The 24,545-nt window shown below is 41.5% G+C and overlaps 1 protein-coding gene across 1 annotated transcript; it reads left to right on the forward strand.

Annotated features, from left to right (window-relative positions):
* The first annotated feature begins 427 nt into the window (after positions 1 to 427).
* On the forward strand, positions 428 to 18,703 carry C13H5orf63 (chromosome 13 C5orf63 homolog). The gene is made up of 5 exons (XM_048419433.3): positions 428 to 507; positions 2,320 to 2,410; positions 13,004 to 13,121; positions 17,036 to 17,092; positions 17,716 to 18,703. The coding sequence occupies exons 3-5, from the start codon at positions 13,011 to 13,013 to the stop codon at positions 17,893 to 17,895; spliced, it is 348 nt and encodes a 115-aa protein (XP_048275390.1). The 5' UTR covers positions 428 to 507; positions 2,320 to 2,410; positions 13,004 to 13,010; the 3' UTR covers positions 17,896 to 18,703.
* Positions 18,704 to 24,545: the final 5,842 nt, after the last annotated feature.

Consider the following 24,545-nt stretch of genomic DNA (forward strand, 5'->3'; position numbering starts at 1 on the left):
CAAAATGCTTAGCCCAATAAATGCTTTCCCTCTTTAAAGGAGAATTTCCCCCATGTCTGCCTTGCCTCCAAGGTTATAACGTTGTAAACATGGAGAGGTACAGTTCTCAGTTTTTCTCATCCTGTTCCTTATAACCCAGTTCAGTCCCCAACCCAAAGGAAGAGGAAGACAGTAAATACTCCCGTAACAAATGAATGAACGCATACAGGGAGAGGTTAAAATGCAATCTCAAAACGCTACTTCTCAACCCCCAGGCCATTTCCTTAACACACAGGGCCTCTTCTCTACTTCTTCCCTCCTTCCCTTCCTTTTTTCCCTCTTTTCTTTCTTTTCAATACACTTTAGCGTGGCTCTCTCTCATCTACTGACTCAATCCCTTCTCTCCCAGGGAATAGAAACAACGCCCTGAGAGGAAACAGTCCACGCGGCAGGGCGGCGCCCGTGAGCCGGAAGTGCAGCGCGCGGCGGAAGTGCAGCAGGCGGAAGCGGCGGCGGCCGGGGGCAGAGGTGGGTGATGGCACCAGCGTTGCCGGGAGCGCTCCGTAGGCCGGGGGTTAGCGCGCGCCCGCAGGAGGTGGCCGCGATCCCTTCGCGGTGCGGCGCGCCGCAGACCTCCGTGGCTGTCAGCGGGGATTTAATTAAGCCGAGAGCTATAAATCCCCGAGCCGCTGGGGGGAGATTGTGAGCGCGCGCTTGTGGCGGCGCTCTGGAAACTGAATAAATGACGGGAGGAAAAATAGAGCTTTTCGAAGAAAGCCGAAAATGTCCCAAGTCATGCTTCTTCCAGTGATTCACAGATGCCCTGGTCCCGGGTTTAATTGAATTCTATGAAGTGGCAATATCACACTTGGCAGCTTGCTGAGTTGACTGCCTTTTAAAATAAATGTTTTTGAGCAGCCGTGTTGACCTTTAATTGGGGTGGAAAGGTTGTAAAGTGCAAGAGGGAATATTGTGAGTGCCAGGCCCCTCTGGACCCCGTCTTTACTTTATTGGGCAGAAGCAGCCCTCTGGGCTGTGGACAGTAAAAGAATAAACCAGATATTACAGTTCTCAACAAATACTTAGCCCTGTCGCTCACCCCTGACAAATACCAGCTAATACAATTTTTAATGAATCCAAGGGTAGAAAGCCTCTGACAGTTGTCACTAATGTGAATAGGTATCTGATTGTTTCTAAGACTCTCTAAAGTGGGTTTTTGTCTGACTAATCTTCATCCTTATTCATGATAACCATGTTTATATAAAACTGTCTTTTAGTGTTCTTTTATAAAAAAAAAATAAACTGTGTGGTCTAGCATAACCCAAAGATGGTACTTAGACTATGTTATATCCCAACATTAGTAGTGTATTTCCCGACCTAAGATGGGCTCCTGTAACTACACATGACCTTGGTTAATGAGCCACTCTGTCTCAGTAGAATATTGAGCAAGTTGAGCTGGCTCTTAGAGGCCACGGTCATCTCCTTCAGTAATATTCTGTGGAGCAGTTTTACACAAGGCTCGTGATGCACTCTCCCAATATTTAGAAGTGTACGCATGCGGTGTATAACAGGTAAACAAGAGAGGATAAAATGGAAGGGGTCTAGCATGGTGATGGCACGTATCTACAATCCCGGCACTCTAGTTGAGGCTGACAGATCTTGAGTTCTGGACCAGCCTGAAGACGGAGTGAGCCCTTGTTTCGGCAAACAAACCACCACCAGCAACAGGAGGCACGGAAACAAGTATGCCCTGGAAAATGCTGAGCTGAGGCAGAACTAATCACGGTTCTGCGCAAGATGTTGAGACTTAATAACCTTGGTCCTGCTGTACTGAGGAATTGCCTGGAACTAGAAAGACTCAGTTGTGAACATTAAAATGTATGGGTTACTTGAACAGGCTCCAAGCTTTCCTCCTTGTTTGCTGGGGTTCACTTGAAGCTACCTGTCAGACAAGAATCAATAGTTTTTGTCTCTTTGGCTAGAGGAATATGCAGTTTTATTTAGACAGACTATCAGCAGGTGAGTAATAGGAATATTAGTATTTTTCTGACTTGAGAACGGATTGAGCTGTGCTTCTGTTTTGTTCGGTTACCTAGTTGTATTATACTCACAGGGGCACTGTCCCCAGAGGCGCTAGAGAGAGGTGCCTTCAAAACAAGTTTGTTTTAACTAAAGTTCTTGTATTTCATATCTTGTATATACGCTAGCTGGCCAATATATTCAGTTACTAATTCTCGTGCTTGGGACTTTAAACATAGTATGATGTCGAGGTGATGTAAAGAAGTGAGGGTTTTTGTGTTCCTTATTGTAAATTGAATTTTTTGCACTGTTTTATTCAAGGGATATACATCAGAAGAAACAAAAAGAAAGCCGGAATATCTCCTGAGTGGGATTTTATTCCTGTTGGCAATTGTTTTGAAGTGGGGATCAGGTATGTGTGGCTATACATGTAATAGGACCAAGTGAGCTTCTCCAGCTCTTCTCTTTGTATGTCTAGCAAGTTCCAGGGACAAAGTCATTCAGGGGTAAATCTATAAAGTGAAAAGTTGTGGCTAATGATTCCACATCCCTGACCCACCCCTGTACAGATAGTTGTGGCTAATTCACATAAATACATGATTCCATATCCCTGACCCATCCCTGTACATGTAGGCTCAGGAATCAGAAAACATAAAGACAATACCTGTCTTCTTTCTCTAGTTCTTATCCAAGGGCTAACTTCCCAGAGATGTAAACAAAAATTTAAAATGTCTGCTCTTGGCTCGTAGTTCTAGAGGCTGGAAGATGTACACACACTGATGCTGAAGTCTTGGCAAGGGTCCCTGAGCCATGGCCCATCACACTGAAAAACTAGAGAGCCAGCCAACCATGGACAGAAAGGGCTACTTTTCAGTCAGACAGGACAACGACAAGCACCCTCTCCCCGTTCTCGCCATAATGTTCCATGACCAGATATCGTCTAGGCTCCACTTCTCAGACGCTCTGTCGCCGTGCCGTTGCCATGTTAGGGGTGGAGCTTCCCGCACTTGAACTTGCTCAAATTGTATCCAACACTTAACGTCAGTTATATCCGGCAATGACTGGTTTACTTTATTAGCTGTTGTGCTGTCGGTCTTTCCTCTCCCCTAGGTTCCTTAAGGGCAGGGATGGTGTCTTAGTCACCTTTATGTTTCTAGTACCTGACACTACATACACTCAGTTCGTGCTATAGACAAACGACAGTGTCCCTGGAGGAAGATTACACCTATAAAGAAAACGAAAGCATCACTGGGGAAACAGCAGAGAGAAAAGAAGGAAAACTAGAATCACCTTCCAGGGAGTGACTAAGTGCAGTTAGATGGAATGTGTTGGTTACCAGCGTGGACCAGGGAGGGTATGTTTGAAAATCCGCAAACTTTCGCCAGACTGCTTTCTAAGCAGATCTGCCTGGCGACCTGTAGAGCATTTGCTGTGTTGAGTTGACTGTGCAGGCTGGACGGTCCAACAGCTCTGCCTCTACATGCCTTCCAGGCTTACCACGTTCAACCCTTCACAAATATTATCTATGAAGATATGCCAACTTACTAACTTACCCAGGCCATCGGCATCTTAATTCGATCCTGTCTCAAGGGAAAGGGTCTGTCACATTACTATCTTAAGCTGAATTGCTTAAGTAGCAGTAAAGAAGATCCACAGTTGTAGTTTTTGATTGTTTTTTCCCCTCCTTTATTAACAATATCCCAGTGAAGTTCAAAGTTCACAGCATACATATAAAGCAGTACCGTTGCGGGGTACATGCTGCTTCCTTCTCTTAGCTTGATTACAACCAAACCCAGAATGTTATAGCTATAAACAAATGAACTTCCTCTTATTGTTCCAGTACTTTCTCATATTAATAATGAAATAATAGGAAAATGGGTTTTAGTTCAGTCAGGAGGAGAGGACATGACATTGAATTATTTGATTTTTTTTACTTCTTAATGTATATGGTTTTGGTAAGCTAAGAGAAGGAACACTTATTAGTTAGTAGAAAGTCAGCTGAGGCCATCGGAAATATACTGTGGAAAAAGGTTTTCATGTTCAGATAAAAACTAATGTGATTCTTGTTAGATGTAAAGATCAGAACCCTGTTTTATACTAAGAGAATTTTCTATCTGAAACTTCATTCTTTCTTCCCATGAACCTTAAAGTAGCCTTAAACAAAACACATAAGCATATGCCCTTGTTCAAAGAATAAAATAGGAACAAACAAAAAAATATGATGTACAAAAGACTTGAACATAACTTCCTTATCTAAAGTCACTTTCCAGTTCCAAAATTTCAAAATATTTTATTAACAAAAGCTGTGGAAGAGCAAAGTTGAGACTCAGAGTTTGTAGACTCTCACACAACTCAGAGTTGCCAGGGCCTGGTCACAGAGTAGACAGTTCTCAGCATTCGGATTAAACTCTGTGCTTGTACAAGCTTATGACTTATTGATATTGAAAGACCAATGAATTGCTGGATTTGCAACAAAACACTTTGCAGGTCTTGTGTGGTCATCTTTGAAAAGATGAATTGGAAATAAATAGAATATTAAGGACAAATGAAAGATATTTTAAATTACAAACTTGTTTTTAGCAATGAAACTGATATTACTATCTGGGCATAATATGACTGAAGTGTTTTAATGAAATTGTCTTCCTGCTGAGTCAGTATTAAATATCAAAGGGACTGGCTCATGTTGGTTAAGAAGGATAATGTCAAAAGGAGTCTATATAATTTCTTATGTACTTTGTTCCCATTTCTTGAACTGGATGGTTTTGCCCTCAATCTTAATGCTGTCTTTATGGGAGGATGGAAGTTTCAAATTGGTTTTTAAACTCTGTTAAGCCCTCATGTCGTCTAATATAAGCTAAGCACAGTATTCAGGTTTTCTTGCTTTCAGGAATGAGTTTGCAGCCATTTTGTCAGAGTTGAACTGAACTTTGTTGCACACTCTGAATTTGTACTGTGCCGCTCTGGCTCCAGGCTAGCTGCTGAGTCAGCATATCTGGGGTTGGGGCCAAGGAGGAGGGCAGCACATGCAGACTCCATTGTATTAATTAATCCAGAATTCCCTCTAGACGACTCCTGGATACTTTGAGGCACAGTCTGTGGAGTATTAGCATTGTTTTATTTTTCTCAGTTGGATGTTTTGGTAGAAACCTTTTCTTGACCCTTGATGTTGTGACATGCACCAATCCCATTACCGAAGAGACTCCTCTGAAGTAGTAATCTGGAGGGAGTGGCTGCTAAGGTCTAAAGGTTCCAAAACACTCTTGTGTGCACTGAAGATTCTTTTCCTGCTGCACATCTGTCAGCTTCCTACAGGCCAAGGCCAGGGCAACAGTGCCTCTAGATGTGGGGAAGAATGCCAAGATGAAGAGGATATGTCATTTAAAATAACATTTTAAGTACCTCCTAATAGTGTGTCCGACTCCCGTGGTTAAACAGTTTGCCGATGTGTGCCAGGCCACTCTGATGTCAGCTCCCCCATTTCCTAGCTTAGTGCTGTCTGAAACCTCTGCTTCCCAGTTATAAGAAAAGGGTGAGAGAAAACAATTGATCATAAGCAAGAATATTTACACGTGTGTATGGATCGCAGGGTGAACTCTGGTCTCCTCTAAATAGCTGCATTTTTTTTCAGCTTCTAAAGACAGAGACTTGTTCAAGACCTTGTGCAAGCATGGGCCATTCCCATGCTATTAATCCTCCAGTATGGGATTGTACTTTCTTGGGTTACAAGGGCATGTGAGACCCCAAGCCTGTAAACATGCTTCTCTTGAGTCCCTGAAAAGTGTGAGATCAGAACAAGTAGTCAAATTTCCATTTTATAGTTGGCAAAACTAAGGCCCAAAAAGATGAAGAGTTTTCCTGCTTCTCAGAAGTTAGTGGCACTTGCATTTCTCTTTGAGATCTGTGTTTATGGAATCCTCACCTAAAAATGTATTCAGGGAATTCAAACATAGAATTCCAGTGTAAATTCTACATGAAAATGAACTTTTAGCTCCAAATGAACAATTATGCTACTTATGCTTAATTTCTCTGATTGATACGTTTGAATGTGAATTGTGTTTACTTAAACTATTTTGATCTCTCCAACGAGCTTATTAGAACTGTTTGGGACAAGTTTTACCTTTAAAGATAATCAACAATTCCAACAACATTTTCCTTAGGGGCTTCTGTTCTGATATGCATGGTTTGAGGAAATCTTTAGTATTATCGTAATGACTTTTTTTTCTGTCTGTAAAAAATAAGGACAACAACAACAATAAGGGCAAGTACAGAGAAAGAGCCCCTGGAAGGGGTTATTCTTTGTTTAAAACCTGTCGATGGAAAAATGATTCTTGAAAAGCTCTGTTTGGGTGTCCTGGTTTGAATTTTCTGAAAATTTCTGAGTGAATTAAGCCACTGTCTCCTGCCAAGGTATTTGCTCTCCAGTCTTACATAGACAGGGCTGTCCGTTTAAGTGATGTTCACAGTCTGAAATACTGAACTGTATCCAAAGTGTATCCCAGTCCTGCAGTTTCTCACTTCTGAAACCACTGCTGCTAGGAATGTAAGTCTGCAGTCTGAGGCCAATAAAAGCAAAATTCCAACAACAACAGCAGAGAGAGAGAGAGAGAGAGAGAGAGAGAGAGAGAGAGAGAGAGAGAGAGAGAGAGATCATTGTCATTTTTTTATAAAATGCTCTTAGAATTATTCCATAACCAATAATTAAGCTTTGATTCTATGTTCTGTTTTGATTTACACAGATTTTTAAATTTATTGTCCCTTTTAAGATAATCAACCTTTATCTCCACTCTTTTCCTTTTTTAAGATGTTAAGTCAGGCAAGAACCAGTCAAGGGTGTGTGTTAGTAGCAGACATTGGTTATAGGATTAATGCCTTTGAAGTCACATCAGGTACATCTCTTCTGGCCCATGTGTGTCATTCCACTGTCCCATTCTAGACAAGCTCTCATCACTCCTGGGCGATGGACTGCTCCCTCGTTCTGGAAACACCCTTGCCCATTGGCTTTCCTCCTACCTCCACAGTTGTGCTGCTTGTCCTGGCTTCTCTCTGCCTGATAGCTACAAGTTGGATTGCCTCAAAGATCCACCTTGAGCCCTCCTTTTCTGCACTGCTGAGATTATCTTATCTAGTCTCACAGCTGCGGATGCAATCTTTATACCAACAAAAACTCTAATTTTTGTGTTTAGCTCTGGCTCTTTCCATGAGTGCCAAACCTATATATGTCACTGTCTGCTTGAATCTCAACATTTCTCTAACTACTAACAAATTAATCTTCCAAAATATTGGAAATAAAACACTGTTCAAACCCATCAGTGGTTCCCAAGACACACATGATAAATCACACATGGCTTGATAATTATTTAAAATTCTCCAAAGTCCTGTGCTGTTCCTCTTTCCCAGCTGATTTCCCACTATTCTTTTTCTTTGCTCTGTTCATGTTTTTCCCACCATCAATATCCATCCCATGATTTGGAATATTTCCTATTTTGTCTGTGTATCCATAAATCCTAAATGATTTGAAGCCCTTCTCTTGTGACAATATCACCAGGTGTAGCCCACAATACTCATTTTTTTCCTTTCTCTCACAGCGTTTTGTATCACCTTGTTGTTTTACTTCCTGTCCTTCTATTCTAGTTTACCTGTCTGTACGTGTTAATATTCTGACCAGAGTTTTTCCTCTTCATGAATGAGGATCGTCTTCTATTTCCCTTCAACCTTTTCTTTCCTCGCCATTGTGGAACTAATGAGTAAATTGTCACGAGTTTTCTAATACTATAAAACATGGTATAACTTTTGTCTTAATTAAGAACCACCCTTCTGAATCCACAAACTCCATCTAGAATTCTCGTTGCTTGTGTGTAGTCTATGAAGCTGATGTAAACTTTACTTGGAAAGAAACTAAACACCAGGATACGTGAGAGGGAAATATGATGGCTTAATTTTACTGAGAATTAGAAGGGGTGTTCATGAATTAAGTGGTAGGTATATAAAATATAAATTTAATGATTGTAATCTTACTGTGCAGACCAGCCTTAACTTGAAACAGCTAAAGAACATTTTCAAAAGGTTATTGCAAACAGATTACATGTAAATGCCATTGAATGTGGCACCTATGGAATCTGAACATAGAAACAGATACCCAGATCTCTATTCCATGATTTGTGGGGAGCCAAGGAATACTTGAGTGAATGTGTAATGAGCAGATGAAGTCCAAGTGAATGTGTAATGTTCACATGGGCACAACCATGTCAAAGACAAATGCCCCAATGCATGAGAAACTGGCAAGCAAATCATCAGCTCAAACTGCATAGTCAGGACGAAGCTGAACAGTGCGCTCTGTACAATGGTCCACAAGTGGATGTCAGGGTCATTGCTGTGACCCTATGTCTGATTTGGTGCCACCTTCTTAGTTCTACAGGCCAGATACCATATGAGCCTGAGGCACCGGAAATGTACCTGCTATTGCACCTGCCACAGGCACTCCATATTCTTCTGTAAGCCCTTGGAATTGACACCTCAGAGTATCTGTCTACCAAGAAGTTTAGGTTTTGTCCCTGTGTGGTGTCTTTCCTCATCACTTCCAGGGGCACAAGGGCTCTTCCCTCCCTCCCCTGTTCTTGCACCCAAGATCTTCAGTTAGGATCCTACGTTAGGTTGTAGGGCGTGTGGTTCAGATTCAGCTGTTTGCAAACCCAAAGAGAAGTGCCGGGGTTGGGGGCATCCTTTGTCCCTGTTTCCCTAGGCTAGGAAGAACCCAGTAACCTGAGTCATAACTCAACAACCTCACCTAACTACATGAACTTTCAGTCTGCTAGAATATAGGGATGGTTCCTCAAAGAGGAGTGTGTGTTTCTTTTCATTTGGGTGAAACAGGAATGTTATACTTAGATGGTAAGTATAACCATATATAATGCAGATGAAGTGGCACACTTGACCTCTCTCACGGCACAAATGACTAAACAGAAACCTTGAGCTCTCTCTATAGAACACAGGTTCAGCAAGAGCTATGATAATAGTGTTTGCTTAATGTCAGCTCAGCATTAAATTTACATTATAGTCTTGTGCGGAAGCTCCAGCATTATCTGTTAATAACCAAGGCGGTACCTGGGTTTATATAGACGTCTTGATTTTGCACATGAGCTAACACCGTAGCCTGCTGATGAATGATTATGTGAGCTTAGAGCTTTGGTGTGCCAATGGACTCTTTGAATGGATAGAATTCTGGCCAGTGAAGGTCAGTTTCTCTACTCAAGCGGGAACAATGTTGTTTCCCTCCTAATCAGATGCACACAGTGGTTGAAAAATCCAGGAGCCCCACATAAGTGATGGACAGCCACAGCCTGGGCAACTCATCATGCCGAAGTGAATAATCCTTAATAAAGGCTCAAACAACCACAGCATCTTCCTGCACTATAATCAGTTGCTTTCATGGTGCGCCCTTCAGTGCTTCTCGGGGAAATGCTATAAAGTTAAGTTACCTTCTCTATCTCACTTCAAGGAAGGCTGAATTGATTCAATCAGTCCCCCCCCCCCGTTGTATTTGATTCTGCCGGAAAGACCAATGAAGTCTGTCTCTGTTGTGGGGAAGGCCGGTTTCCCTTTCTCTTTCAGGGGATCCGTGCCTCTGAGTAGCACTAGACTTGGAGCAGCAGGAGCCACTGCCTTTATTGTTAGGCTTCAGAATTTTCTTTAAGCACATTCTAAATCCAGTTTTATGCTTTTCCTACTTTCTTCCAGTCTGTGACAAAGGTGACCCAATTGTGCTTCTTTGATATTATGAGCGCAGTTCTTTGTGTTCCTGTCACAGAGGCATATAACACAATACAAAGGATAAAATTGTGTCTGTCTGTATAGTAGGAATACTTATTTCATGACGAAAGGGAAATAAATTTAAAACAATGTTGTCAGTAAGACCTAGGGTTACAGGTTTCTAATCCCAGCTGCTTAGAAGACCAAGGCAGGCAGAGTTCAGGTTCAAGGCCAACTGGAACTACAGGGTCAATTCAAGGACAGCCTGGACTATTTAGTGAGACTCTTAGAGCTTTTGCTCAGCATTTGTGACTCCCTAGGTTCAGTTCCCAGTACAGGGGGTTGGGGTGAACTTTTGTCAGCTCATGATTGGGAGCTAATAGGCAGAGATCACTTTTCAGGATGTTTTTTTAATAGTGCTAAGTACGATTCAAAAATAATCAAACTAATGAAAATGTCACAGTGATAGAGTGGCCCCCATAAAGATTTTACTTCAAGAAAACATAATTGGTGAATGTGACTTTGACAGCAATGGCATAAGGGTTTACAGAGCTAGTAAAATGATCACAGAAGAGTATTAAAGTGCTCCCATTGGAGTATATCATTTTTCATTTAATTTTTTATAGCTATAAGCGAACTTCAAGAATTAAGGAATTTTAGCTTTAGTATCTGTCTAGCTGAAGAATATGGAACTTTTTCTTCATATAAGGCTCTAATATAAACTTATAATACACTTCTGTGAAAGAAATAAGTTAATTGAACAATATAGTAACAATGCATGTACCTTAGACCATTAAAAAATACTCAAGTAAAGCTGCATAGCATTGAATCCTTTCTCGGAAACAGATGTGCGCGGTTTAAGTCATTAAGAACGTGTAAGAAAGCGGAAACAGCGGAGAACAGCAGTAGCTGTGTGCAGAGTGGCCGTAGCATCACTGAGGACTCTACTTAGTTGTCTGCTTGATTGGACAAATATTCCAGCAAATCTGAAGTGAACGGCAGCTCTGTTTACTATGACAGCCTTTATTTGTCTTGGGTGCAGCCAAGACCACATGCTGTGTTGTGTCATGTTGGAAATACTGAAGCCAATTTCCATTGTGGATGTGAATTTTTTTTTTAAAGCCTTAACACCTCAGTCTCAAGACAGCTCGGTAGGAGCAATAAGTTTTCTTTTCCTTTCCATTCGAGCCAAACATCAATAAATCTTCTGTCCTTCCCCCAAAAGCAGGTAGCTGCAGTTCGCCATCCTGGTTAGTCTAGGTACACTGCCGTTGCCCCTCCCATCCTTCTCATTTCCAAGGCCTGTATCTGCACTGTTTATAAAGCTAACTTTATGATTTATGTGGATACCCAAGCTTACACTCAGTTGAGAATCTCACAGAATGTTGTAGCTTTGTTTACATTTGCTTTCTACAGTGATTCTAAACAGCAGATTCCTGCAGAAGTCATACTACATTCCTCTTCCTTGCATTGCCAGGTCATTTAGCTAGCAGGGCAATCTGGGTAGAAGTGGAAGGGTAGAGGATTGTGAAAGAGGTAGGGGAAAGACCGTTGCTTTCAGTATCTGAGCTTTTCGTCCTGTGGTCCTTACTGTAGTTCAGTATGAGCTGGTCGGGTTTTTCTAAAGTCCTATCATTCTGTCTGAAGTGAGTTTAAGGCTGCTTTACACTGTTGCCAGAGAAGGGTAGCACTTAATACAGGCGTGCTCTGTCAAGTGGAGCATGGGAGGTCTGAAGTGATGGCAACAGCAGCTGAGTGCCTCAGTCCAAAGTCAATAGACACCCCGAAGAGCACTGCCTTTTAGCTTAGAGACAGGCCTAAGAAGGACTGCTGTCCACACGGAGTGGTGGAGCAGAGGTGAGGGTGTGGGCGGGAAAGGCTCACTCTAGTATTTTAACACTCGAGTACCTGTTCTGTGCACATCGATTGTGCATGCTGAGAAATACTGGCATGAACAATACCTGCTCTTACAGAGCTGCGCTGTAGAAGAAGGGACAGAAATTACTGTAAATAGTAAGGGGCATCCTGAAACAGAAGCACATGTAGTGAGGTTATGCCTTAGGTTGGGTCACAAAAATATTGTGATTGTGAGGATAGAGAATTACAGGCTAGCTGGCATTGGCCAGGTGGTCAGTAGACGTCTCAAGGAGGTAATCTGAGTCCTAGTGCCAAATGAGGAGAGCTATGTGTTCTTCGTTAGAGAGAGAAAGGCAGGCGCAGTGCCGGTGGTGTAGAAATGGTCTCTCGGTGTTCAAGGTGCCACTTCCCGTGTAGAGGAGGAGAAAGTGGCAGGTAGAGTTGGAGAGGAAAGGTGAAATTAAGAAATAATGATCCCAGGAATAAGTTCATCTTGGGAATAGCTGTAAATGGTAACGGTAACTATACACGTGTGCTTTAGAAGTGAAATTGTAACTTTTATAGATTTAAAGACAAGGCTGGAGGCCTCCGTGGAACAACTAAGAATAATAGGGTATCTTAGTCAAGCAGAGGAGCAGAAGGAGGGAGCTTCGAAGCCCAGTGTTTGACATGCTGCTATTAAACTGTTCCTTCTGGAATCTCTGCAATAAAAACACCAGTGCGTCTACGTGTGAAACTTTTGAAAATCATGGCACTCTCCTTTGAAAACACTTCTTAAGGTGTTGAACAGACTTCTTTCCTGACAAGTTAGCTCAGACTGCGTCTCTCTTACACGTTCTCTCCCTGCTGTGCTATGCTTCCCCATCTCTTCCAGTGGAGGAACAGAGCTCGCCTTGGAGTTGCTCTGCGCTGTCAGCCGGGAACCGTGTGCCATTTACTTACAATTTCTTTTTCCATGGAAGGACTGGGTGGTGTTGGATGCTTGCCAGTAAGATTAAACTGTCCTTGTGACTAAAAACCACCTCAGGACACCTCTACTTTGAGAGAGTCGTCAGGATGCTGGCAACATCTGCAGTTGAAATTTAATTTTATATGCAAATTAACAAACTCATGCAGTTTGCTTACAGAAACCAAGTGATTAGGCACAAAACTAATCCATAAATAGGATTTGGGGTTTTTTTTTCTTTTTCTTTTTTTTTAATTCTGAGTTCTGTTTTGCCTGGAGTACAATGTATTAACTGTGGACACTTGCCAAACATCTGGACCTCACTGACACTCCTGGAGCCAAAGATGCAATTCTGAAACTTCCAGATCCAATCATAAGCATGCAGGTTACTGCTTGTATTCTAAAGAGCAGAGTCGATGGTGCATTAAGTTTATTGGCTTATTTTTCTTTTGGCAGAATTAAAATGCTCTGGTTTCAAGGAAACAGCCTGCAGATTGCCAAATCCTCATTTGGACTCTTGCGAAATCTCTCCGCCTCTAACACCACTCTGCCTGTACTGACCTTATTCACTAAGGTACTGAGTGAAAAGTGATATTACACCTAAAAAATAAAGTGTTATCATTGGGTAAAAAAAGTTATATATCCATGAAAAGTGGTCAAATCTGTAAAGAAAAGCAGTAGGAAAAATTTTCTTCAGACCTGTTCTTTGGTATTTTGTCCCCAGACATTTCACTGTTTCTCAGTCATTGAGGGTACATTAGTATATACAGTGGTCATTTTACCCCCTCATTTAAAAAAGAACTATAGATTATAATTATGATGTTTAAAACTGTGCTATTTAGAAATAAGTCAGTTCTTATTATTTGTGGTAGTTACATCATAAAAAACAAACAAACAAACAAAACACTATAAACATTGAATTAACAAATACAAAATCTAGGGAAAGTCCTGGATTGGGTTCCTATAAGCACCTGGCCACAGTATTTTTGTGAAATAATGAAAAGTATAACCTTAGTTTATGTATGTTTGTGTTTAAAGATGTCCTATTCAGTACATAATGTTTAGTCATTAACATGTTGCTCACGGCCACCAATAATACAACTCATGCTTAAATGAAACTTGTCTAACATCTGTGTTTTCTCCATGACAGCTTTCTTTTAGCATCATGCTTAGGAGCTGTTTTGTTTTGTTTTGTTTTAAATCACCAACAAAAAACACAGCCACAAAAAATGGCATGACCCATACAGTTACCCCATGGGACTACCTGTAAGGATACTGATTTGTGTTTACAGTAGGGAGCTAAAACAAGAAGGCAAAGCATTACCTTAGGAGACCTCACTGTAGAAATGAGCACTTCTGGCAACTCAGACTCGTTACAGCTTTGTGCACAAGCATGTTCGTGACTCACTATAAAAGTGCTTCTAGTATTGTTTGGGGAGTTACAAATTTTATCCCCATAGGCAAATTCACAAATAAAGAACCTATGAATAATGAAAACTCATTGGACTTGTTTTCTTGTACCTAGCTAGCGCTGCTGTTAAGCCACAGGTGTGTGTGTGTGTGTGTGTGTGTGTGTGTGTGTGTGTGTAAGAGAGAGATGTGTAGATATGTTTTTTTCTATATATGTGAACACACACGTGTGCAGGTGCATATGGAGACCTAAGGTTTTATCAGGAATCTTCCCTCAGTCACTTATTCTTCGAGGCAGTCTCTCAGACTTAAGGGATGTAGCTAGTCTAGTAACTCACCTGCCCTAGAGATCGTCCGTCTCCACCTTACAAGCACTGGACTTCCAGGCAAAGTCACCAGACCCACCCAGCGTTTACATGAGTTCTAGAGATCTGAACCCAGACCCCAAGCTTGTAATGCAAGCACTTTAACCACTGAGCCATCTCTTTGCAGCCTTAATTTAAAAATTTTAAGAGTTTTTCACCCTGTAATTTTGTAGTACAAGCATTAGTAATGTCTTTTTCCTAGTTAACCTCACTCTGTGGAATTTATAATCAAAAAGAAATGTAAAGACAACAGAAGTTACTTTTTTAAACACAGTAATTCAAATTTCTTCAAAACATCTTTTTGGTAAATTTTCAAATTTTAGTCATTTGACAATTTAAAGACATTCTGACAATTGCCTAATAACAGTCTGCTAATTGTGATGGTCCACACTTGTGTCTCCCAGCACTTGGGAGTCAGAATGAGCCAGGAGGATTAGAGCAGGTTCAGTACCAGCCTAGGCTACATAGCAAGCATCAAAGAGCCAGGGCTTACATAATAAGACCTTATCTGAACTTCACCCCCACAAACAAAATGCAGAGTTAAACTTATAATTGAGAATATTTCATCTAATTTCATGCTTTTATATCATCAATATGTATTTTACTGTTGAAAATTATAGAGCCAAAAATATTCCATTATCTGAGACAATATCCCCATAAAACTAGTTGTACTTAACTTGGCGTATGATTGTCATGCACTGTTTTTTGGTTCCAACAGCAGTTGAGATAGCCAAGAACATTTGCAGAAAATAATCAGACAAAAGCCCAATCTTCTATTCATCTTAATATGTATACTGAACCCTGCAAAGTACATAATAAGATATAAGTAACACACAATCCCATAGAAGAAGTATAAAAGTCAAAAAATTGCCCTTTATCTATGACTAGTAGAGTATACTTTGCAGATTGAGTTTAAAACAAAGGTTTTTTTTTTTTTGGATTGTTTTGGTTTCTGGTTCCAGGGAGCACTTGAGTCAGGAAACAAGGTTACCACTCTCTTCAGTTTTTTAATATTCTGGATTAAATTCATCTTTGTATTGGCTCTTCTCTTTTATGACTGCAGCAACTCTGAGCCCGGCTCTCACATCTCAGACATCTATAGAAATCTCAACAGAAGACCCATAACTATTCATGGCTGATTGGTCCATCCCTGAACCAGTTGTAGGCAAAAGAGATAGAATGTCCTAAATGTTTGTACCTGGCCCAGTGTTCCCCCTTTTCTTACTTAGAGATGGAATTGGCCACATGCCGAGTAGTTCCTTGGGACAAAACTATAGCGTTCTTGCTACAAGAAAGGATGGATGGGTGTTAGACAGCAATCCAACAGTTCAGGAGCAGGGTGAACAAGTGCTGTGGCGAAGCCTCAGAAAGGCCGTCCTGCACGGACCTGCTCTTGTCTGGGCTCCTTATCCTTTCCAAAGTGTGATGAGCCTTTGGAAAGATCCACATAGATACACACTTACATATTTGCATTAGCAGCTTATACAAACTTCCACAAACCTGATTTCAAAAGCAAAACACCTTGACTAGGCTTGTCTCAAACTTTGCTGTAAGAGCAAACTATAAAGAAGGACGTTTAGTCATCTGCAACTTAGCGTGTTCTTGTTCGGCTTTCACTTTCAGCTCTTGCGTTGATCTTATGACACTGTCTCAGAGAATTTTAGCATGACTGTCTTCCAGCAACAAGCTGTCCACAATCTGTTTGCTGTTAGTGCTAATGCCAGTTTGATGAGGTGGATCCAGCCGAAAAGATCTAGAAATATTCAAGTCCTTATTTTCAAAACATGTTTTGAGTTAAGCTGAAGAAAAGGCCTGTCTTTTACGTAATAGCTTATCTCTCCCCAATAGTTTAAAAAGCAGCTTTTGCTCAGGCAGACAGAACTAACACTGAATCTGTGTTGAGCAGTTTTCACACAAGTAACAGTAGTGCTGAAGAGTTCTCACACAGGCAGAACTAATACTGTATCTGTTTAGAGCTCACATAAGAGAACCTATAACTGGACTCTTAAGCACAGCGGCTAAGAGACGATTAACATCTGCTTATCTGTGTTCTCCCCCATCTTCCCCGTAAGGCAATTGAAGAATACATGCCACAGCGGGCCCTAGCACTTACCTGTGCTTCAGGTAGACCATTAGCCCATTGTGGGCAAGTGCTACAGTCATTGTGTCTGAAGAGAAGACAGTTGGTTTTTCTTTCAAGGGTACAACAGTCCCTGTTCCTCTCCTCCCTGGTAGAATTATTCCTTGGGACCGAGTAGGAAACCCAGCACGATGAAGTTCAGTACTTCCTAGTCAGGAAAGGTTTAAACCATTGAGGTCGATTGTATGAAGCCACTAAGTTGACTTAGAAAGGACAGAGCCCTTAGCTAGGTAGATAAGTCAATGAGAAATAGGGAACATGTGATATGCACACACAAACACACACACACACACACACACACACACACACACAGAGGTATATACACACATATGAGGAAAATAAAAACAATACCCAAAAAGTGCAGAGAGCATCTACCATGAAATCGCAGCTATTTAATGAGATTCTGTGGTAATGTTTTGCTTTGGAAATAAACCCATGTGATTAACCTAGTAGAAAACTATCCTTGGAAGTAAATGTAATATGCCTGTGGTGTGTGTTTGGTTTTTTTCTTAGGTGGGAGGTGTTGCACCAAATGCCTGCTTGTGGGTTTAACAGCTTTTGTTCTTCTTGTAGAATCCATGCCCACTCTGTGATGAAGCCAAAGAAGTCCTCAAGCCTTATAAAGACAGGGTAACTTTCATATGTATGGGGTAAATAGAGCTTACTGTGTAAAGTATCTGCTTAGATCATTTTGTCAGGAAAAGAGATTAAATGATTTTTCACTTAGATTTTGTTTTTGTTCCTCGGATAGTTTAGGACTGATTTCCATGAACCCCATTACCCTGAAGTGCTTTTCTCTGAATATTGCTGGATTTTTTTCCTCTCTGATTCTTAACTGTGATTCAGAGTTAACTATCAAGAGCATTCATGCTTACTTTAAACTCTGGTCCTTTTATCTTTGCAACTTCTATGACTGTTTTCCTTTAGCAAATCATTTTAGCTTGGCCGTTCTTATACTAGGACACTTACATCCTTATTTCTAGGCCGCTTGTCAGCTCGGACATTGGGAACAGAGCAGAGCCCTGGTGCTGGGTGGAGCAGGTGTAACAGAGAAGCAGGGAAATCAGGAGATGGAGTGTAGTGTGATGAAAACAGTCAGGCTCTGGGAATCGGGGGCGGGGAGGGAGGGCACTGGCTCACTGTAGGCCTACACCTTTTTCATTACAAAGTCTGCAGTTGGTGCATCATTGCAGTCAGTGCATTGCTCCGTGGCCTGTTGTAAAACACAGTGCTTTAACCTCTCCATGTTTTAGTTTATTTTACAGGAGGTGGACATCACACTTCCAGAAAATGCTACTTGGTATGAAAGGTATAAATTTGACATCCCCGTCTTCCACCTGAATGGCCAGTTTCTGATGATGCATCGAGTAAACACCTCCAAGCTTGAGAAGCAGCTTCTGAAACTTGAGCAGCGGGCGCTGGAGACAAACTGATGTCTCACGAGTTCCTCCCTCTCTGTCAGAAGGCATCTATCTGCCCGAGGGTGTGACTGGGGTCTTGAATCTCCTTGTCACCTTCACAGTGCCCTTATGCTGGTATCACATAAGTATGTTGCCGTTACTCCTCTGTTTGATGCAAGCACCTACATGAGAACAGTCTATGTATGGGCATTTTGTAACCTTGTGCACTGTATGGAAGGGGAAGCTGTAGGCAGGGAAGGATCTGTTTGGTGGTTATTGTTCCCTTTTGTGTGAATGTGGAAACACGTGTCGTGCCCTGGACAGTGCCCTGATGGGAAGGGGATGCTGCAGTCCTGCTGCTAAGCAGCCCTATTACTTTTAGTGGCGTAAATGCTCTTCCACTAAACAAACTGAAATGTGAATTGTTAATAACTGTGCACAGTCAATAAAGGGGTGTTTTAATGAATACATCTGCACGCAGCTATTTCAGTGGAATTTAATAATACCTGTTTAAAATTAGTGTTCACTTTTGTTGAGTAGAAGAGAATAATTATCCTAGCCAAATACGTTTCTCTTCAGAAAGACAAAGGAGATTTAACCCTCCAGAATGTCTGTAACAGACTCCGCTGTTCATGTCATCGTGGAGTTGACTTGTAATGTTGAAGACTGCCTTAAGTTCCCATCAATTAAGTCAATTCAACTAATTGTACAATAGTAACTTTGTCAAATTTCAGTATCTTGAGAAAATTCATTTTTCATCATAACTGAACATATATGTATATAAACCTAAATATAAAGTACCATGTTACATAAAGTATTAAAATGTAGTTTTGTACCCTTATTTGTGTTTTGTCAGATTCGTCAAACATTGGAATGAACTCACTATTTTACTCTTAAGTCAGATCACCATGAAATTCTTCTATACTCTGTTACATATCATGAGCCACTAGATCATAGGGAGCAGTGTGATTCAGTCTTCGAGTTATAGGATATTACAGCCCACTCACCTTAGTCACCCTCAGACATTGTCCTTATATTATACCTGAGGAAGAATCTAAAGTTTAGGGAGTTTGGGAGTTAGTCCAGAGTCACCCAGCCACTCGGCCACTCGGCCGGGTCTTGCCCAGAACCCTGCCGTTTCTATTGTTCTCTGGACCTACAGTAGTCGTTCAATTGTATTGTTTCAAATACAGCGTCTCCAACCAGTGTGGGTTCAACACAAAATAAGCTGTCCAAAGTCTTAAAAAAAAAAACAACTTAGAGTGCCTGTAGAGATGGCTCAGTGTTAAGAGCACTTGCTGCTCTTCCAGGACCTAGGTTCGTTTCCCAGCACCCACATGTTGGCTCACAACCATCCATGACTCCCGTTCCAGGGGCTTCAACAGGAACACATGTGGTACATGTACATGTATGCAGGTAAAACATTCATACACATACAGTAAAATAAGTAAATCTAACAAAAATTAAAATCAAAAAGTCCTTCTAACTGAAGAGCAGCGTTCATCATTTACACATGTTGATACTATATTTATTAAGCCCCTTAGTAGATAGACTTCTAGAATGACACTGGTGTCCTCACCCCTGTATAATTTCCTCCCCCATAAGTGACTAGAAATGTCATTGGTGTAGCTGTATGATATTATATGGCAAAGGGGCCAGGCAGTAGTGACTCATGTCTTTAATCCCAGCACTTGGGAGGCAGAGGCAGGTGGATCTCTGTGAGTTCAAGGCCAGCCTGGTCCACGAAGCAAGTTCCAGGACAGGCACTAAAGCTACACAGAGAAACCCTGTCTTGAAAAACCAAAAATAAAATAAAATACGGCAAAGGGAAAATTGTCCTGGGTGTTCCTGCTCTAATTAGATAAGCCATTGAAAGCTTCGGAGAAGTCAAAGAGGTCATTTCTAGCTATCCTGGAAGCAGGAGAATATCTGTTTGTGAACTGCCTGTTTGGGGCCACATAGCAAGAAACTGGAGGACAGTAGCCAACAGGACAGTGGAGACATTAGTCTTACACCTTCGAGGAAGTAAGCTCTACCAATAGTCAGTGAGCTTACAGAGGACCTAGCCCTGAAGGAGAACTACTGCTCTAGATAGCACCTCAACTTTAGCTCAGTGAGTCTCTGGTCAGAGCATCCAAGTAGATGATCTACTTGGATCTCCACTCTAGATGCTCAAACAGTAAGGTTGACCATAGAGCGTGCAATTTGGCTCCTCTGAAGCATTGCCCTGCTCAGTGCTACCCAGTGGTGATGCTGTATAGGAAGTGCAGATACTAAAGGTAAAACAGCACTTCATCACAGTTTCCACAGTCAAATTTTTTCAAGCAAAGATTCTATAATGTGGCTCTGTGTGGTGGTGCACACCTTTACTTCCAGCACTCAGGAGGCAGAGGCGGGTAAATCTCTGTGAGTTCAAGGCCAGCCACTATATAGTGAGTTCTAGGACAGTCGGAGCTATATAACAATACCCTTTGTTCAAAAAAAATCTACAGTGTGCTTATTTCCAAGATATTCGAAGGTATTGATTAAGGCATTAAAAAAAACAATAATGCCAATTCCAGAAACTATTATGTCACATCCAGGATTGCAGGAGATTAAGGAGGGGATATTGAGAGGGTTTAAAAAAAAAACGTAATAAGAGTGAGCTCTCACTTAGTTCCTACCAAAATCAAAGGCATATGGTCACCTGTTCTTGGGAGAGGGTGATCAGAAAGCTGGTGTGTGTCCCGAGGTGAGAACACAGTGGTCCAAGTATGTCTTTGGCTGTCATTTGAGAAACAGTTTGGCAAGTATGTTTGCTGTTGTTATGAAGGAAACTACAAGTTTGTCCAGAGAAGTAAATGTGTATGTATGTGTGTGTGTGTGTGTGTGTGTGTTTGTGTGTGTGTGTGTATGTGTGTGTGTGTGTGTGTATTTGCATGTCTGCCTGCTTGTCAGTCTTCCCTGACCAAATGTGGGCCAAGCAGGAAAGAAGGCACTTAGTGTAGGGTCCCTTCAGTATAAAATTAATTTATAGATATAGATATATTTACTATATGTATTGTTTATATATTATAACATTATAAGCTCACTATAGCTATCCTATGATTTGAGCATTGGTTACATAGCCTAATGTTTTTTTGCAGATATCAACAAATTTACTTCTCTTTAGAGAGCAGTGGTTATGTGATGAAGATTCCTGGAAATCTTCAACAATCCTTCTGGTCCCAGTAGCTGGCAAAGAGAAAGGCTACCTGGAAATGTGATATCTAAAAAGCAATTTGATTATGCCACTGTTGACAAGTCTCAGAATGTCCCTTGCAACCATTTTCCTGTGATACTTGTAGCAGCAGGTACTTGTCTGAAATTACCTTCACAGAGACTGATTTGTTCTTAATGTACAGATTTATACCATAAGCTCAACATCTACCCCCCAAAGTGATGCCACTTTCCTTCCCCCACCCCCTTCCTTTAAGCTAATACTTTAAGATGAATTAAAAGGAACATTGAGTTTGGTTCTTCTGTGGCTGCTCTCAAATAGTCACTCGGTCTCTTCTTTACAGATGCCTTATTGGGGTGTCATAAGGACGTACTGGAGTACATACTGTTCGGACAGTTCATTTGAGCAAACCCGATTCACTCAGAGAAGGCTTTTGGTTTAATAATGTAACAGCTTCATGGGCACCTACAGCAGAATCACAATACGGCATGCCATGACAAGCGATACAACACACAACACAACATGCCATGACAAGCCATGGGAAACAGATCCTGCCCTCTCACAGTGTCCTGGTGTCCTGTTCTTCCGTTCCCCTGCTCACGTGCTGGACCACAGCAAAGCTGCAGCCTGCCCATGCCCATATTTCCTTCTGAGATCTCTATTCCACAGTACAATGCTCTTAATGAGTGGCTTAAGGCCAGCTCTCCTCAGCTTCTCCATTTTGGAATCTCAGTAGAAATTTTACTGATATTTTACAATCAGTCACCTAAACTGTAAGGTCATTGAAACTCTGAGAGTACTGAAACGATGAGCCACCTTTTGGACAAAGGCCAGTCCCTGGCCCACTTGGCTGTGGTGATCAAGGTCAAGTAGCATGCAGATCGTGACCATAGTCCTTGTCCATGCATCGGAAAACGGAAGCAGGGCAGGCATAATGATCAGTTACTGCTACACATCAAAAACATTTAAATGTGTCATTTCAGTATACTCACCAAAAGTCAAGAAGATGGTGAGTTCATTTATATCCCTCTTTGGAGAAATGAAGAAGACTCGAACCAGAATGTTAGGCAGAAAAATTATCAAGAATTTAAGAAACGCATGATTGATTGAATTATTGGAAAGGTGATGGTGGTGAAGGTTTGGAAAACACAGCTGTGAGGTCTCAGTTAATGACCAGGGTTCTTGCTTTACCGTTGCATAAAACCTGGTACTTATTCCTTGAGACAGAAGGTGTAAGAAGACGAGAAAGTTAGATTTTTGTTGTGTTTGATAGGTGGAGAAAATAGAACATGGTGAATTTGCCATACTGTGCTTCATCCTGGTCAAGATTAAAATCCAAAGTGTGACACACAGGTCTTAGGGTTGAGGTGCAGATATTTAAGAGCCACAGGATATGGTTGAAATTTTATCCACTTGGCATATTAGGAGGAAAGTGAGCACGTACCAAGACCTGGAGTATATCTAGCTTCACACACACACACACACAAAAAAAAAAAAAAAAAAAAAAAAAAACAGAGGAAGTTGCCACTGAAGGGATGAGAGCTGACAGAACTGGGGACAACAGGGGCTGTTAATATGGTAGCTGTGATTTGATGGTACCCGCGCTACTCCAGGCACTGGAGATAACACACCAAACCCGGTAGCCAGAGATCCTCCTCCCAGGGGCTTGCATCCAAGGGAAAGCCCACACCAATGGAAGTAGCTGTCATCTCCGAAGAGGAACTTTCCTATATACTGAGAGCTTTAACTGTCGGGAGAAATAGGACAGCGGCTGAAGAGACTTCAGATTTAAAACAAGGGAATCAGTGCTGCCATAAACTGAACATTCCTCATTCCCAGACTTGGAAATGTTTCTTATAGTGAAAAGGAACTTTGAAACTGTGCTGAATCTCAACATGGAGAAATTCTATTATCCACATTTAATCGCATGTCTATTAAGAGGGAGACAGGAGTCCTGACTGCAGAAAAGGAAAGAGGAAATGTGGAAATAGAAGCAAGAGGTTAGTGTGATACAAGAAAGGGGTCATGAGCTTAGGAATCTTAGTGTCTTCCAGAGGGTAGAAAAAGCAAAAGGTCACAGAGCAGTGGTTCCCAACCTTTGAGTCATAACCCCTTTGGGGGTCCAGTGACCTTTTCACGGGTCTCCTAAGACTATAAGAAAATGCAGATATTTATATCACTATATATATAACAGAAGCAAAATTACAGTTACAAAGTAGCAAGAAAACTAATTATGGTTGGAGTCAGAACACATGAGGAAATGTATTAAAGGGTCACAGCGTTAGGAAGGCTGAGGGCCACAGCCACAACATGAGGGACTGTATTAAAGGGTCACAGTGTTAGGAAGGCTGAGGGCCACAGCCACAGAGCCTTCAGTGTGAGCAACTCTGCTGACACTTCAAGTCCACTGAAAGTGATTTTTACCTCTAGCAGACAGAAATGGTTTAAATGAAAAATGTTGCCCACAGGCTCATGTATTTGGCGGTGCTGTTATGGAACCTTTAGGAGGTGCAGCCTTGCTGGAGGAAGTATATGACTGAGGGCAAGTGAGGTTTAAAGTCTTGTTCCACTTTCCACTTCCACATTCTCTGCTTCCTATCTGTGTTTGACATGTGATCTCTCAGCCCCTACTCTAGCTGCCTGTGGTTCTGTTTTCCTCACCATTGTGGACACCGCCTTTGGGACCAGAACCCAAAATAAACTCTTCTCTAAGTGGCTATTGGTCTAGTATTGTATCACAGCCCTAGAAAAAATAACTAGCAACGAAGTATAAGAGAATACATCTGTGTTCTGTTAAACCACCAAAACTGTGCTCAATTGTTACCATGGCAATAGGAAGTAATGCAGTTGTTGATTTTGTAAGAACAGTTCTGTGGGAAGGAAGAGGTAGACTGCAAGGAATTATAGTAGGATGGGTCAAAGATTCAGAAGGTCTCCATCTCTTAGAAGTTTTCATGAAAACCCTACCTGAGCCTCTAAGAAAAAGTATTCAGAAAAGATCTGAGAGATTAATTATCTCTACAATCCCAGGCAGTACCAGGCCTCGATAGTCTTTATCTTCAGACTTTCTTAGGAAATATTGGTGCCTAGCAGTATAGTTCCGGAGTCCCCAGGGTAGCCCTAACTCTGAAAAATAAACCATGATAACCCTTCTCAGTCCAAAGAAACATCACCTTTGGTCATCATGGAGACCAGGATACACTATACTAGGGACCTGCCACAGATCTTCTATGAAGGCAGGAATACATGTTGACCTTGGAGGCAGGGCCAGCAGAGACTGGCCTGTGGTCAGTCCAGTTTAGGCACTGACACTTTATACTTTACCACCCCTCTGGTTCAAAGAAAATGACTACCAAAGCTAAGTTTCTGAATTGGAAAACCTGAAATGTAAACCTTCAGGGAAAAGGAGAAATATTAGAGTCATACGAACGATGGAGAGTCGTAATACCGAAACACAGCGCCAGTCAATGGAATAGGAACAAGT

This window comes from Myodes glareolus, chromosome 13, assembly GCF_982192425.1.
Source record: "Myodes glareolus chromosome 13, mMyoGla1.1, whole genome shotgun sequence".
NCBI lineage: Eukaryota > Metazoa > Chordata > Mammalia > Rodentia > Cricetidae > Myodes > Myodes glareolus.